The sequence below is a fragment of the Biomphalaria glabrata genome, chromosome 7 (genome assembly GCF_947242115.1).
Source record: "Biomphalaria glabrata chromosome 7, xgBioGlab47.1, whole genome shotgun sequence".
Lineage (NCBI taxonomy): Eukaryota > Metazoa > Mollusca > Gastropoda > Planorbidae > Biomphalaria > Biomphalaria glabrata.
In genome coordinates, this window is record NC_074717.1 from 2,840,380 (window position 1) to 2,858,502 (window position 18,123).

The 18,123-nt window shown below is 38.4% G+C and overlaps 1 protein-coding gene across 5 annotated transcripts in view; it reads left to right on the plus strand.

Moving 5' to 3' along the window:
* Window positions 1-2,637: 2,637 nt before the first annotated feature.
* LOC106069745 (C-Maf-inducing protein-like) overlaps window positions 2,638-18,123 on the plus strand; it is a 114,434-nt gene continuing 98,948 nt past the window's right edge. The window contains exons 1-2 of one of the 5 annotated variants that reach the window (XM_056034607.1): window positions 2,638-2,933; window positions 3,995-4,280. In XM_056034607.1, coding sequence (XP_055890582.1) covers window positions 4,002-4,280 — 279 coding nt within the window. In that variant the 5' untranslated portion in view covers window positions 2,638-2,933; window positions 3,995-4,001. Of the gene's footprint in view, window positions 2,934-3,908; window positions 4,281-18,123 lie in introns of all 5 variants that reach the window. The other 4 variants (XM_056034604.1, XM_056034603.1, XM_056034605.1 and 1 more) reach the window with 4 other exon arrangements.

An 18,123-nucleotide genomic window follows, 5' to 3' on the forward strand; every position in this document is an offset into this window, starting at 1 on the left:
TACCGCCCTTATATTATAAATTACAGACGTGACTTCAAAAAAATAAGATGATTTCTGTGGTCCTACCGGCCTATTTGGGTACCAGCCCACCGGGTATTTGCTCGAATGCCCATGCCAGTCCGCCCCTGGTTTAATACGATTACGATACCTAACAGTTAGTGGACATTTGTTGTTGAGCTCATCCGATTCTGTGTCATCTGTGGCCAGCACAATGATCACAATCCTTTATTTATTTTTCCTGTTAAATTTTAGGTTCCAAGAGAGTTTATCTTATCTTATAAGTTGCAGACGTATCTTCAAAAGACAATGTAATTAGGCCTACGTTCTACGTGTATCCATTTCTTAGAATTAACGGATGTTCTGTAATCGAAATCGTAAATTAAAAATCCCAATCTGCAAGTCGATTCGAATAAAACGTGAAAACAAGTTTACTTATTGACAGCACCTTCGTCTCAAGGAACCATCGAGGATGCTAAATAGGCTGGAACAGTCCACTGTCACGCTGTGTAAAATCAGAAGCACACATCTCATTATGTGCTAACATTATTTGGTTATGCATATATGCAAAATGTTTCACTTTAAAATATCTCTTAATTTAAAACACAAAATATACGGTAAAGAAAAAGAAATTCCAATTGAACTGATAATATGACTAGTAGCCTAGATTTATATCAAAATGTAGCTTATAGTAGGCTACAGCAACCCTTTATCTTGATTAGGGCAATGCGATGCTTAGTTGAATAGTTGCTTTACAGTATGCATCACCTCTCATTGCCCCCTTCCATTCATTTGCCCTATACGTTTTTGGGAATAGGAAGGGACGGAGGGTCCTCGGACAAGAATCAAAACAATTTTTTTAAAGAGAAGAAGTAGCGAAACTTGTGCCAAATATTATTTTTTGAGTACACTTGGCTTTTAATAAATTGCTTAATTTTAATTTATTTGCTATTTAATTATTGATTTTCTATTTCATTTGGGTTACTTCGCCTAAGGCCACCTATTATCTAAGGCCGGCCCTGATATGCAGATCGCAACTGGATTTGTCAAGTGAAACACTGCACTCACCCTTAGAGCTTAGGAATTGAAGACATGGACATTATTATTATTCAGACTTAGGCCTAGGTCCTCCCGAGCCGTTAGGTGCATAGAACACCGAGCTCTCTCCACGGAGATCGGTTATAGGCGACCTCCACAGCCTTTCCCCAGCTGGTGCCCACGAATCTTAAGTCGTCTAAGAAGGTGAGTCGTCATGTTATACGTGGACGGGCTTGCTTTTGCTTTCCTCCTTTTGGCTTCTATGTTCTGGCTGACTCTGGTAAACGTATTTCGTTTTGTCTAAGAAGATGCCCACTGTATCTCATACCACTTAGGGGAAGAGCACCAGTGCGGGAAAGGATTTCTCTATTGCTAACATGATCTCAGTAAGTTATACTTAGGAACCTTCTCAGCCATCGCTGTTTAAGCCACGTTTTGCCTCTTCTCAACTTTTATAAATGACTTCCATATCTCGCAAGAGTAGCTGGGCGCTGCGACGATGCTCGAATTGAAGAGGTACATCTTGGTCACCAGGCTAATTGTGTTGTTTGCACAGATAGGCCTTAGTTTGTGGACATATCCGACATGCAACATCGTGATAGTATCTTATCTTATCGTATAAAATGCAGACGTTAGGGCCTACTTCAAAAAAGAAGATGATTACGTCCTACGCGTCATGCACCCAATCATGCATGTTATCAATGACTTAAATTCTGCCAAGTCAAAGGTTTTCTTGGCTGACTCAGGCAACCCATTTCATGCTCTGATAGCACTAGGAAAGAAGGAGCATTTGTACAAATTTGTCCTAGCATATGGAACGAGGAATGTGTCTTTACCTATGAGTGTCTTTCTGAGAATTTTATTAGATTTTGTTTTTTTTTAAATTTGAAGATTATGGTTCAGGGCTTTATGTATAATTGCTACTTTACTTTTAAGTCGTCTGCCTAAATAGGAGAACTACTCTATTAGTTCAAGTCCAATGGGGGTACCAGTTGACCTGTAGCCATTAGGGGCCCACGTATAACTTTGATTTTATCAGGAATTATCCCGAGGCCTATTTTTAGAGCGTCTGAGGCAACCCGACATCTCTTGTATGCCTATACATTTAATTGTATTCCCAAAGTAATTCTATATCGTCTGCAAAGTCCAGGTCCGTCAGTCGGCTTGGGCCTATAACATTGATGCTCCAACTACGGCCTATAATATTCGACCCATGGCGAGGTGTTATTCAAACCCTCGAACTTTCTGCATGAAAGTTTTATTTATTGTTTAAAATTATTTTGCGGATGCTGTCCGTTTCACAAATGTCTGACATTCATAGGGCCCCCAGAATGAAAAGGATTGGGCACCACTATGGCCATGGGATTCATTGCGTTGTGCACAGATTGCGATATCGATTCCTAAGAAGTGCGCATCCGTAAATTCTATGCAGAGAATATTATCAATTAAATAGTGTTTGCACATGAAATAAAATATTGTGTGCGTTTATCGACTGAAGCAGTTGCGAGTTTTGGTCGCCTTGCTCAACTTGCTGGTGAAACGCGGCTTCTCCAGGTGTTGAGTCTATATTAAGAACTCCGGATTCAACGTCATTTAAGTCACGTGACGTCCTCCACCGAAAATCTCCGATATAAAAATGGAGGATTGCTTTCTTCTTTGAGAACTGCCATCTCGGATAAAAGATCTGTGTCGCCAAACTTGCGCGACACTTTGGATTATTTTATGACCTTTGATTTCTTAAGATCCATATCAAATTAATTTAGTGCAGTTTATTTTGTTTCGATTGTGTAAATTAGTGCTGTGTGGTCTAGTCTAAATGAAAAAATACTTTTAATTTTAATTATGCTCGTCTCAGAAGAAAACAATTCCCAGTTCAGTGAATTCTATTTCTAGCGTAGGTACTTGGCTTCTGTGAATATATTAATGTTAGATCTAATCTAGATCTATAGACTATAACTAGTATAACTATAAGTATAATATAATATATATATCTAGATCTACATGTCTAGATCTCTATTAAATATTATAATACTAGATCTAGATTCTAATCTATAATAAGAAATAAGTGTAGCTGTACTGTTACTGAGTGTAGATAAGAGAGTCAAAATAATAAAATACCAAGAATACTCATCAGAATTCAATAGTTTTTTTTTTATAGTAATTTATAGTGAATAGAAATAGTCTAGATCTATATTCTTACACTTAGATTAGATTATCATTTACTCTACCTGTACATTATATTTATAAATTATTGTCTTATTTAAAGACAGGGTCTTCAAACTTTGTTATTATTATTATACATGATAACATATAGATCTAGAATCTAGATCTATCATATATAGATTCTAGTTTATATAGTATAGGCCTACTCTCATAATGTAATAATTGTGTTATTATGTCAAACATGTAGGGGATGTAGCAATGTAGGCCTATCAAGTATCTTATCTATATATTTTATATAATTATATTATATATAGATCAAGAATATAATAGAGCTAATACTATATTACTATATATATTATAATTTTAATTATATAGAGAGATCTCTAGATTCTGGATCTTGATCAGGCTAATCTAAAATCTAAATAAAAAAAATAATATAAAGATTCAAAACAATTAGATTTAATAAAGATTCTCTACTAGATCTATAATTTCCTATTGAATTACATCTAGGTAAGTGTAAGGACTAATCTAGATTTATATATTCTCTCTTGAGACTCTTGGTCTAGGACTAGATTGTTTTACTAGTTATAGAAAATAATATAGATATATATTCTCTTTCTCTCTCTCTCTATATATATATATATTTAAATTCAATTAATCTAAATCAATTTCTCATCTTATATCATTATAAAATTACATTTTAAATCTAGTCTAGATTTTTCTAGTGAAGTGTAATATTTCTGACGTCATTGAGTGTTTCTAAATCTGTGCCTTTAATAAACATTGGATTTAGCAGAACAACCATGACTACTTTAACTGACTGTACAATTGGAAGTACAACCACGGACAATAACAACATTAAGCCATTGTCTGAGATGACTGGGTCAGTGCATTCCCCTACAAGCCCAAAAGCACCCATGCAGACGGGCCCTAAGCACAAACTTATCTATGAAGCAGATGTCCAAGTGTGTCGTTTGAATCACACACGGACGATAGTTAGTAAAATAATGAACTCCAGATATCTAAGACGTTGGGAGAGTCATAGAATTGTATTGGATCATAACGAAATGAGATCTACAACTGTAAGTACATTTAGTAACATATATTTATATATTTAGTTATATACTTAAACCTGCTATTTAAGACTAAGACTAAGACTGCTTTATTGATCCTTACGGAAATTTGTTGTGATTACAAGGACTCGTTTCTCATATAAAGACAACACAACAGAAAAATACACATAAATACAACAGACAACATCAAGAGTTCATTCAGCGACTACACACAGGTATCTTGGTGCATTTCCATGTTCCCTGATCAATGAGTGGCGGTGATAGAGTCTGACCGAGTGAGGTACGAAAGATTTTTTGTACCCCTCCGTTCTTGTTTTGATTGACAGCAGTCGCCCACTTCGCGACGACCTGACGTAGTTCTGATGGAGCGGATGGCCGTTGTCTTCCAAGATTATAGATATATGTAATAATCAAATGTACCACAGATTGTTCAGCTTAGTATGTGTACACATGAAATCTGATAGTGTTCAATGATTAGTACATAAATACTATATATATTAGTAAACACTGAAGACTGAATAACGACAAGACGTTTAAAATAAAATATAAAAAAAGTATTATAAACTAACTGGTTGAAAAAAAAAGCATCCCAAAACGCTTATCAGCATCTAGTACACTAATTACAAAAGTTTTTAATAGTAACAAAAAGTCTGCTTTTGTGTATTCAATACTTGTTCTTTTGGCCATTTTAGCTAATGGTGGCCTTTATGCAGTCATGTTTACGAAACATTTTCTTATCTTTTAGAGGATTATATTAAGGCTCGAGGTTAAGCTGAGACTAGAATGACCTGGTTACTTTTTCCTAGAGCCTGTTCCTAATATGTATAATATATATCCCCCCCCCCCGAAAAAAAATCCTGGCTACGCCCAGGGATTGTAGCGTAGCCTCAACGGGATGTGTGCATATTTCACTAATAATTATTTTTAACAGGCAAAGCTTTTATTTACTCTGCCTATTGTATTAGTTTGAGGCGTGGTTGCTTTGTGGTAAAGTGCTCGGCTACCAAACTGGGGGTCCCGAGTTCAAATTCTGGTGAAGACTGGTAATTTTAATTTCAGAATCTATGGGTGCCTTCGAGTCCAACCAGCTCTAATGTGTACCTGAAATTCATTATGGAAAAGCAAATATGCGGTTGGTGGTTGTGCTGTCCACGTGACACCCTTATTAACCGTGGGCCTTAAAAAACAGATGACCTTTACCTCATCTGCCCTATAGATCACAGGGCTTGAAAAGGGAACTTTGCTTTTAAAAAAAAATCATATTAATTAAATCATATTAAATTTGTTATTTTATATGCCAACATAAAATGTAGTCTTCTGTCTGATGTGGCTCGTATTTCCCCTGTTCATTGATCTTTTAGCCATCATGTCCCGATGTGATTGGAATGCTTGTTGAAGAAAATGAAAAAGAGAAGGAAAGGACATTGATGATTTGAATTATGAATTTTATAATCAGATTTTAAATTTTACATAGAGGCTGTGCGACTGTTCTGAAACATTTTCTATGTACCAACTAATTTATATTCTAACCATCCTTTAATTCACTTTAACGGTCTAGGCATCAGCATTGTTAGACTGTAGATTGTCTGTCCTTGTGTTTGTTCTGCATTGAGAACCATACTAAATCTTTTCACTTTTACTTGAGTAGTGCTGTGAAGAGTGCATTGACATTTTCTCCCAACATAAAGTCAAAAAGATTTCAGCACTCAATTGTATGATGAACATTGCAATAACATTGAAAGCTCTAGTTTTTGAACTGCTGTAAACCAGAAATGCATTATGAATGATTCACTGGTAATCAAGATCAGATGCATTTTTATTACAATTCATATAATATATATATGTTCAGTGTTATTGCTGAATATTTCTTTTAGCATTAAAAGATTAACTTAAATTGGATACAAAACTAAGTGGATTTAAAGATAAATAAAATAAGTTAATAGTAACTGCTATGTTAATGAAAAAAAAAAGCTTTAGCTTTATAACCTTGGTTATATTGGGTCTTTTGACCTTCTTAACAAGGTAATTTTTGTTTTGAAAGCTTAACAAAGGTGGTTCCCTCTACCTTTTAAAAGTATGAACACACTATTGGCTTAGTACTTAAAGTATTTAACCAGTCCCTGGCCTCAGCTCTCACCTATCTGTTGTTATCAGGTTGGAGACACTTGGACTGGAGAGTCTGGCACTAGGTGGGCAAATAAAAGGTAGTTAAGCTATTGTACAGTCTACAAAATGCCCAAAATGGCCATCCATAGAGTTGAAACAGCTTTAAACACTTTTAGGTGTGTCTCAAAGGAGAATTCTTCACCTATTTAATATCTCTAGATTTACTGGTTTTTTTTTTGGTTTGTTTTGTTTTGAATGTCAAAATGACTCACAGTAAATGACAGTGTAACAACATCTACATCTAAAAGCAATTAAACCTTACTCCAAAGCTGAATTTTAAGTGCAGCCATTGAGAGCTGCTTTACAGAAATAGATAGTAACATTGACAAAGTGTACAAGTTGACCAGTATCCTAATATTCAACTGTTCCTCTGTGGCAAAAATGGATATAGAGCTGTAAACACAGGGTTTAGCAATAAGTCTGTTCAGTTAGGGGCATTCAGAAATAAAAGTAAATGTAAACCAATGTCAACTCACATAGCTCAAACTGAAACTGTGATAATTGAACGTTTTTGTTCAAACCACAGGACCCAAAGTATTAATATTATTTTTAATTGAACGTGTTCTCTATCCATTTGTATTCAGTCAGTCTTTACATTTTAAATAAGTTAAAATACTGCTAGAATTTTTTCCCAAATTTCATGTTTTATTTTACACTCGTTGCTAATTTTGCTTTAATTCTTTACCAAAACAGTTCATCGTATGCCAATAATGTAATCTTTTGAAGGTGGTTTAATTTATTTGTTTTCAAAATAATTTCATGTTTTTTACAAACTGCTACAACTTTGTACCGGGTTGACCAGGGACAAATCTCTATTGCTGAATATCGAACACAATAAATGCTCAGATACGAATAACCTGCCCCTGTTTTATTGTTGGTTTGCATTATATGGAGTGTGCCATGTATGGAGCGTGCTAGAAAAGATTCGAACTCATGCTCTCTGAAAACTAGAACCCACTAACTGGGTCGAATTGTTTTGCTATTAGCTTGCTGTTTGTTGTTTGTGTCGTCTGCCCAGTGTCGCGTTCTCATTTGGTGGTTAATATGCTCTTTGACGCATGCGTAGTCGAGGATTTGGGACTTCCGCACGTTTCCAAACGTTTATCTCGTCACACGTGATTAATGCGATGCTAGTGGGCTTTCCACTTCCGCTCGATTCTTTTAGAGTACATAGTGTCAGAGTATTTGGGTCAGTTTGAGACTGTGTACAAAGAAAGTGATAGCCTAGCTCTATATATCTTAGCTACTTAGAGCCCGTCACCTCTATTTGGAGTATGTGCCGCCAGCAATAGATCTCCATAGTCCCCATGTCCTGGGCCATTCTTTCCATCTTGTTCCAGGTGTAAGTAAACTTTGATGTGTCTGCCTCTAATTCCCGGTCGCCAGGTGCTTCTAGGACGCCCTTTCTTGTAGATTCCCTGGTCGATAGAAGAATATTCGGATTGTATCACGGCTTGGAAGAGCCTTCTGCTTCCAGAATATGTTTTTCAGTTATCTTTTGTTGGCTTTCTGTTGCTAATTCATTTCCAGGGTTGGGTTGCTAGCCCTACGCCCGGCCCTCTTCCTTTATGCTGACTTGAGACAGGCATAGAGGTCATTGTGACCTTTCTGTTTTTTTTAAAAATATATCTACTTATAGATATTCACCGGTATATTGTGTGTGTGTGTGTGAGAGAGAGAAAGGGAGGTCTATACAGATGTGTGTAGGTGCCATGAATGTAGCCACTTCCATAAAGTGTCTTCGTGCCAAAGACATCTCACCTGGCTGAGTCATTGTCTGAGTAGTTGACATATCACGTACTGTCGAGTCTCGCACTATCACGTACTGTCATGTCTGGCACTATCATGTACTGTCGTGTCTTGTCACGTAGGCCTACTGTCGTGTCTTGCACCAACTAGAATCATGGCCAATAGATGAGTTTCTCCATCGTTTTGGCCAGTTCTCAAGTATAATTCTTCTGGTCGACATGCCTTCTTTGTTCACCGCCCAACAGAGTGGAGCGATACTTTGCGTTGCGTATCGTGATTGACACATGGCTACACGTAGGGCTAATGGTTTGATACGATACACAACCAACGCTCCATAAGTCATGCGATCGCATGTTTCGTGTTTCTGTCATCGATTCATGCAAATCGAAGGACGCCAGAAACGAGTTGGCTTGTTGTCCTGAGATTAATTCCACACTTTTACATGTTAGGTAACTTGTTGTGTCCTCAATAACCAAATAACTTAAGAGTGGAAGTAGGTCTAATAAGAGACTGAACATTATTCTATATCTGTGATGAAGTGGTGTCCATACGATTTCTCTTCTAAAGGGGCATTCTAGAGCTAGTTACTTATTTTGGGCCTTATGATAAAGTATACAGCTATGGTTGGCTTTCCTCTAAAGACACTCCACAAGGGCAGATTTCCCTGAGTCCAACATTCAACTTCCGGAACATTTGTTGTCTCAATCTCTTTAGGTTGTGCACAGATGTGAACAATTATCCGTTGAGTGTGTTGGAAAGCTTTTTAATAAACATCATTTAAAAAAAATAATTTGTTGTTGAAGTTTTGGGTTCGAACTGTGGCCCATCTTTGGCTTATAGCACTCTTTCTCGTTATCTTCGCTCAAAATATTGTTACGTAAGGCAAGCGGTCAGTCCTTGCGCTGTACGTCTTATGGTAGATGATACTTTAAGTATTAGAGGGAGGAGTCGAAAGGGAGGGGGGTGGATTAGAATGAACGCTCACGTTGTGTGTCAAGTCTGAGCTCTTGAAGAAAACGCCCAGTACCACCATTTATTATCACCTGAGATCCACCTCTGGGTGCATACATTATTTCAACTTGCATGTACCCGTTCCTGTCAGGTCCAGTGAGACGTTGACAGAACTTGTCAACAGACACCCCCCCCCCTTCTCCTCCTCCTCCTCTCTTGTCTGAGGGAAATCAGGTCATGTGACACGATGGCCACTCGCTTGTTACAATATAAATAAGAACATGGAGAGAGAAGGGGCGGTGGCAGGGGGAGAGAACCGGGTTGTGCTATTGATTTCTCATCTCACACATACATAAAGCCTATATGTTTGTTTGGGGTTTTCTCTTTACGCTTATCCCCCCTTTTTCCCCACTTATTTTATAAGGCATTGTTACCATACATTTTCTCGTATTTTTTTTTTTACGTCCCTTTGTTGCTATCTGTAATCTATTGATCTGTTTATTGTTGGGGTTTCTGGTAATGTAGCCGATAGCGAGGGAAATAAAAAAGAGAAAAAAAAATGCTAATGCAAAACAAACTGGACCAGGTCTAACATTTCGAGCATCTAATTTATTCAGCGTTTCAATTTGAAAAAAAAAAAAAAAGATGAACCCAGGCCATCCTTGTTTAAGTCTTCTTAGAGACTAAGCCAGTTCTCATCTTAAAATACTAAGGAAGAGATTCTGGATATCTATTTATTGGATAGTTCACTTGGAACATCTACTACTGTGATAGTATGTATCTATTCAGGGGTGTTACTATATTTGACGTATATCTATATATTGACATAAGCCTTTCTAACAGAAAGACGTTCCGGGGCGTTTTGCTTTCCTACATTCCCGAGTAGCAGAAATGCATTCCCCTGGCGTCTTTAAGCGCACCAATGATCCTGTTAATAAAAAAAAAAAGGGCACAGGTCATAGGAAGTCTACTCAAGGAGGGGGCATAGGTCAATGTTAAAAGGCGAGAGAGTTGTATGGTAGTTCACGTAGATGTGATGGACGTGATCGTCGTAAGATCCTCTTCGTGTTAAGCCTGAGAGTGCTCTGGGCTGTTTTACAGTGAGTGCATAGCAAATGGAGTAAACAATTATGATGGTTAGTGTCTAAACTAGCCCGCGCGTCTTAATAGAGTTAAAGCAGACGTCTCTGTAGCTTGCCCGGCCGGACACGTACCTAACCCTAACCTTTGTTCTTTAAGCCCAACGTCTGGTCATGCACTTTTGATTGGCTGTGCGATTTATGTGACCACACCGACATACACCTAGAGAGATGTTTTTTTTTTTTTTATTATTGATTCGACCAGGTCGCGAAATCTTTGGACGCAGACACGAAAGACGTTTTACTCTTGACAGCAGCCGGTAACATTCTGTTAGTGTGGAAGGTTTTAAATTTTGATCTTATTAAGAAAGGGAGGTCTACACACATCTCTCTCCGTACAATGTTTGTGTCTTGTATCGGACCAATTCTCGTTCATCGTCGTTCTCCTTGGAAACAGCATTGATTCTGAATTAGGTCCACCAGAACAAGACATAAACAAGACAACTCCTCCTTTATACGGCTGACCAACTCATCTAAGAGCGATTATTTTGCTCCTAACAACTATTGTAGTATAGACGTTAAAAAAACAGAATGGACCTTTTTTTTTTTTATCCACGCCCCCTGGTTAACCGTACAAATCTACTCAGAGTATATACAATTCTAATGCTAGGCCAATAGATCCAGACCATAGACTTATATATTACTACTAGACTGGAAACCGGAAATAAATTCTTATCCGCGACTGATCGTTCGTGAACATTGTGTAGAAAGTTGGATCAAGGCGTTGTTTTGTCAAGTAGTTCAAAGAAGTAAAAGTTGTTGTTTTTTTCAACCCTAACATATGTAACATATAATTTTATTTTTTAGATCTAGATCTAGTAATTGATTATCAAAAATACACAAAAAATCACAATTTAGTGTTGCATTCAGTCTTTTGACAAAGAAGATTATGTATCTAAAAATTGCAACATAATAATTATGAGACGAGAGTTCTCTTATTTTTGATGTTCATTTACTAGATCTAGATCTAAAAATTAAATTATATGTTACATAGGTTAGGGTTGAAAAAAATAGCCTTTACTTCTTTTAACTACTTTACAAAACAACGCCTTGATCCAACTTTCTAAAAAATTTTCTCTACATTTTTTGTAGTGTTAAAAAAGTCTCCATGTCCAATCTAGATATAGTATATATAAGTCTATGATCCAGACTTAACAAGACGATGTTTCTGATAGAGTCTGTTTATTGAACTCTTTAATGAATACATATGGGAATTCTCTTTTGACGTTCAAGATATAGATTACCTAGACCTTCCGCCCAAATTCAGTTTTAGATTATATTTCGAAGCATAGTAACAGTCGAACCAGAGTTTTACCCGTGTGGCCAATTAGCTGGTTAAATTCTTTATCCGAAGAATTTCTAGGAAAATTGTTAGAGCCGTTTTCGAGAACCGTGTCCATTCATTTTTTTTTTTTTTGCTCCCAGTTTCTTCCCATGAACAATTTGCATCTTGAAAAAAAAATTGTAAAAATATTGGAGCATTTCATGACATTATTAGATGACACCATTTGATGACATTATTAGAGGACACCATTTGATGACATTATTAGAGGACACCATTTGATGACATTATTAGAGGACACCATTTGATGACATTATTAGAGGACACCATTTGATGACATTATTAGAGGACACCATTTGATGACATTATTAGAGGACACCATTTGATGACATTATTAGAGGACACCATTTGATGACATTATTAGAGGACACCATTTGATGACATTATTAGAGGACACCATTTGATGACATTATTAGAGGACACCATTTGATGACATTATTAGAGGACACCATTTGATGACATTATTAGAGGACACCATTTGATGACATTATTAGAGGACACCATTTGATGACATTATTAGAGGACACCATTTGATGACATTATTAGAGGACACCATTTGATGACATTATTAGAGGACACCATTTGATGACATTATTAGAGGACACCATTTGATGACATTATTAGAGGACACCATTTGATGACATTATTAGAGGACACCATTTGATGACATTATTAGAGGACACCATTTGATGACATTATTAGAGGACACCATTTGATGACATTATTAGAGGACACCATTTGATGACATTATTAGAGGACACCATTTGATGACATTATTAGAGGACACCATTTGATGACATTATTAGAGGACACCATTTGATGACATTATTAGAGGACACCATTTGATGACATTATTAGAGGACACCATTTGATGACATTATTAGAGGACACCATTTGATGACATTATTAGAGGACACCATTGATGACATTTTAATAAGAAATTTTAGGGGTAGAGTCTGATAATTATATTCACTACAGAGTTCCTTATATTATTATATTATAGTGTATTATAGTCATTTTGTATCTGTTTTTTCATACGTCACCTACGACATATAATGATATATAACTTAATGATATTAGCTGAATGAAAGAACTAGACTAATTGAGTTCAGACCTAGTATTTCGTACTGTGAACACATTGACCTCAGCCCTGTGTACTTTTGAATAACACTCCGATTGTTTTTCTCTATTTTTTTGTTTGCTGGCGTTTTCAAAACTTGACTATAGACCTATATTCTCCAACCAACTCACGCCTGCTGAAACATGATTGGATAATAGCGATACTTGATAACATTTCTTCTCACTGCCTAATTCCTTTTGAAAGCTCAATTTCCTGTGGATGTAAACCTGCTAGTGCGCATGCGGCAACGTGATGTTTCTAAAGCATGCCATGTCGTCTCAAATAGGACAACATTCAATGGACCGTTAACACAGAGGTATCGCTTCTATGGCACCGGTTCTTTAGGCGGCTATCGAGGAGGCTGTAAGATAACATGGCTTGTTCGGTTATCCTTACATTGTTGTCTTCCATCAAAAGGCGTTCTCACGGGACCATTCGATTTGGTTTCCATAGACACCCAACTATTAATCGTTTCGTCGCCAGGGTTTGAGTTTAGGAAATGGAGAAACATAATCTAACGAGCGGTTAAGGCGGTTGAAGATAAACTAAAGCATGTTTTGTGATTCCAGAAATCAACCAAGCCGATCCCGTACAAGTTGATTATGAAATGAGTCTCAAGTTATTTTGAATTTTTTTTAAAGGTCTGTCATCCCGTTTCATTGTTCTCTTCATAGTTTCTTCTGTCTGTCTGTCTGACTGAAGTCCTCCTTCCCATGCTGATGTGGTGGCAATACTCTTTTCATCTCATCCTCTTCTTCTGCGCTCTCTTTGACCCTCTTCTCTCCTCTCCTGCCCCGTCTCTGTTGACATCGCCCTTCTTTAACTCATACTATGACTCCATCTTTCTCTTTAAGCGTCTATTTTGTCCTCATGTTTGAATGTTTTCAAATCGCCTTGTTTACTTCACACTAAAAGCAAGTCGTCTGTTTAAATAACCAGCAACCTACTGGCCGGCCTGCTTCATTGACTTAATGGACTCCACAACACTAAATTATGCAGTGAACTGAGGTAGCGGTAGCACAGCCTATAGCCCATTTAAATTTTAATAGTTTGTTACATGATTCATTAGTGAGAAACAAAATAGTTGGGTTACATACTTCACTAGTGAGAAACGAAATAGTTGGGTTACATACTTCACTAGTGAGAAACAAAATAGTTGGGTTACATACTTCACTAGTGAGAAACAAAATAGTTGGGTTACATACTTCACTAGTGAGAAACGAAATAGTTTTGTTACATACTTAACTAGTGTGAAACGAAATAGTTTTGTTACATACTTCACTAGTGAGAAACAAAATAGTTTTGTTACATACTTCACTAGTGAGAAACGAAATAGTTTGTTCAATTTTATATACTTCATTACTGAGTTTAAGAAAGAAAGATTAAAAAATAACAATAATGGAATTTGGTTTTTAAATAACGATTCAATGAAACCTTTCGATTCCCCTCTTTCTCTATGTCAATGTTACAGACTTTTATCGGTAACACGACACTCTTTCAAACCCTCAAACCTTTCTAGGTGAGCGTCTGGTGGCGGAGTGATAAAGCGCTTAGCTTTCGAAGCGAGCTGTGTCAGGTTCAAATTGCAGGATTTTGAATTTTTGGAATTTATGCACATCTCCCGAGTCCACCCATTTCATATAGGTACCTGTCATTAGTTGGGTGAAAGTAAAGGCGATTGTTCGTTGTACTGACCACATGACACCCTCATAGAAACAGGTGATTTTTGCATCATCTACATGGCTTGCAAATAGCTGAATAATATCGCTGTATACTAGAAAGTATTCTGGTAAAATACGCCTGTATGGTAACGTCCTACAGTTTGAAGTGGGTATAGGGACATGGCGATCTCTGGCATTGTATGTGGTTATTGTTAGAACTCAACAGGAAACTTAACAAACAAACATCAGAAGCAAGGATTTTTAAAGTTTCAAAAAACAATACCAAATTCCTAACAATGTATACTATGTATTTGACCGATTTGTCTGCGCTCGTTTCTTGTTCAAATGAAATGATTACATCCCCGTTGATGACGTGTTGGGTTGCGTGAAGCAGACATTTGAGGCTGTTGTATCCTGTGTGCTGTGAGGTAGCCGTGGAGGCGTTTCATCGGTCACTCTAATTTATGGTCTGCTCTTTGCATGGCTGTTAATCAGATGGACAATATATCACTCTGTCAAGAGCGAGCTTTTTTTTTTTTTTTTTTTTTTTTTGTTATTTCGCCACGTAGGTGTGCGCTGTGGGACGGGGTGTGAGACAACCGCTGCCTGGGTAGAGCTTGCGTGAGAGAATCTTCTTCACTAAGGGAAAACAAATCTTGCAATACCGTACAATAAAAATTAATGAGTTCAACTTGTTGAAAAAAAAAAAGTTCCAGATAAATCCCTTTTATGAGCCTTTGACCCGGGAAAGAATTTTATCCCGTGGCCAGGATGAAGGATTGGCTCTTCACTGACCTTTCTGTCTGAAGGCCCCCCCCCCCCCCCCAATCAACTAGATTTAATCATATCGTGGGTCACGTTCCCTTGAGCCGACGGGTGCCCCTCCCAGGCCGAGCCCACGAGGGGACAAACTTTGATATTCCCAGAACATCTTTACAGTTCCCTGTACCGGTCACCTTGGTTTTGTCTCACCGGTGTAACTTGAGTGGTTTTTTAAGTTTTATTTCGTACGTTCAAAACGTTATCTGATTAGAAATATCTACAAACAAAAACCACCAGGAGCCTAGGGAGTTGAATCCGTTGTTTGGTTTATTCGCGTTGCGCAATAGTTGCCATATGGTGCAGAGATTACGTCGACTTGACTCCCCCCCCCCCCCCCACCCCGGACACACAGCAATGGTTTTCCTCCCCCTCCCACAGAATACAATCTGGCAGAAGTAGTTATAATTTGAGCATTCCGGCGGTCATTTCGCCATCGCAGCCCGCCCCCCCCCCCCCAACGTTAACTTAACCCATGGGTCACTTTTCACTTAATAGCGAAAGGTTTCGGTAGTCATGTTTAGACACGTGTGTGTGTCTGTCTGTCAGTCTGTCTGTGTGGAAACTGTTTGATTGATACATAACTGATATAAAACATTTCTCACCAGTCTTATTTCAAAACGCCCCCCCCCTTTTTTTTTGTTTATTATTGTCCGCCATACCGACCCCCACCGCTTTTGTTAATTAAACTCTTCCAGTGTCTTATGAACGTTTTAGTCCATTGCTTTTGATGGTACATCCGTGGGAAGCGTGGTCTAGAGGCCAACTTGAACTTGGCTTGTCTTGGCTACCTATGAAGGGGGCTCGAGGTTCGACACCTGACTCGGGCAGAGTTGTGTTGTGCCTAAAGGCAGCACGGAAAACCGACTCCTAGATACCCCCTCCCCCACACTGGTCCACAAATGAGCATGTTATAAGCTTGAAAGTAGCGCTATATAAAAGCGATAATAATAATTATTATTATTATTACGTCGCTAGTGCTCAAGTTAGTGCACCAAAGCTAGATCTTGGAATGAATTATGACATAATTTCATATCCTACTTTGAAAATGTAGACATTTTTCTCTAAGCATTTGACCTTAGAGAGTCTGGTGAAACCTCCCTAAATACGGAGTCTATAATGCTCAGCCGGTAGTGCTGTAGTTTGAAGGACAAACTCTGGGGGGTGTTTGGAGAGTACATTTGAACTATTAACTTGTATGGTTTGGAATTGTCGTTCTACTCAAGTCCGGTCTTCTGGTCAAGATAACTTCAGGTTTTAATGATGTGGTCAGAAAATGTGGCGTGATTTATTTTATTTTACTTTTTTTTTTTCAAAATATTGTAATAACTGAAGTGAGGCAACTCAACGAGGACATTGACGTTTATTTACACGGAGACATGACAAACACAAAGGACATCTGCCTTGAGTACAACATCTCCATATTGGCTCTAGACTTGGGCGGAAATCGTTAGTCTCTTATGTCAACATCCGACTTGTCTGGTCACTGATAGTGCGCACCTTCTTTCTGCACCATCTTGGATGGCGGTGCGCATGGCAAAGTCATAACATTGCCCCCGTCTTAGCACTTTTCGTCCCGAAAAGAAACACTGCAGCTGAGGTTTGACAGTTCAGGTGGAGGTCAGGTGGGAGCCACAGGCGGCAGGGAGCGTGTTCCCCACGAGGCCATCCGCATTGTTTTCTTCCAGTGCCGCTTTCTCTTTCTCCAGTTGACCAGGCTGTTGTTGCGATAATGACGTGGCCGTTTGCCACACAAAGAGATAGGGTCGAGCACTGTTTTCTTCAGCACAGCCGTTGATCGGACACGCTGTCTCAGCAGACCTTCCCGACAGACGCCTCTCAAGGGAGCTTCAGGTTCGCTTGCAGCCACGTTGCAAGCAAAGTCCAATGCACCGAAGTCATCCTCAGACAACAGTCTTACGTCCAGAAGATAGGTCTCTTCAGGTTCAAGTGGAAAATGTCTTTCTCTTGACAGCTCAGATTTAGAGTGATTTGATTGACATTCATCTATGCCAATGTCGATGATGATGGTAGAAGTACATATGCGCTGTTGGTGGTTTTCTTGGCATCTAAATTCTATGTGTGAAGCGCCGCACGTACAGTTCATGCTAAACTTCTGGATGCTGTTGTCAAGCTTCGAATTTCCCTCGTGAGCACCGGCAGATAGGCAGAGGTCTTTAAAGTCCACAGCAACAGGCTCGAACGCAGACCCAACGTTGTCTTGATCTGTCCGGCTCATTGAGGTATTGGTAACAGGTACAACAGGAACAAACGCTTCAGGCACATAACAGACTTCAGTTAAGGTACTGGTAACAGGTACAACAGGAACAAATACTTCATTTGTCTCCTTCCGTTCGACTCGGTACATCCCGTTGAGATCATCACAGCAATCGCCATCACGTTTCTCGTCTTGAAAGTCACAACCACAAGACTTGCCCACAACACAGACACAGACGGCGCTCAAATCCCCAGCGTCTCCGTCACCACTGTTTGTGCAACCACAGTCTTGACCACGCAACTTCTTGACCAACGAGTCTACAGGCAACTGCTCCTTTACCAACGAGTCTACCCCTTCTTTCATTCGAGACACCATTTTATCTACCTTGTTCCCCATACTGTTAATTTGTTCACACATTGCTTCATTTATCTTGCCAATAAGCTCATAAATCTCCGGTTCAATTTCAAATAAGTAGGTATCTGGATCTTCGTCTTCATCTATCAAGGCTTGCCGGAGACGAGCTGTAAGCACCTCCTTGGTACCACCAATTATCTCATATCGGTTACGAAGTTCCTTCCTAAGCTCTCTAACTGAGAGTTGGTCTAATCGTTTCAAAGCTGCCATTGTAAATCCTACCTCCTCTCGTTGAGTTGCCTATAATCCCTTTTTTTTTTTTTTTTTTTTTTT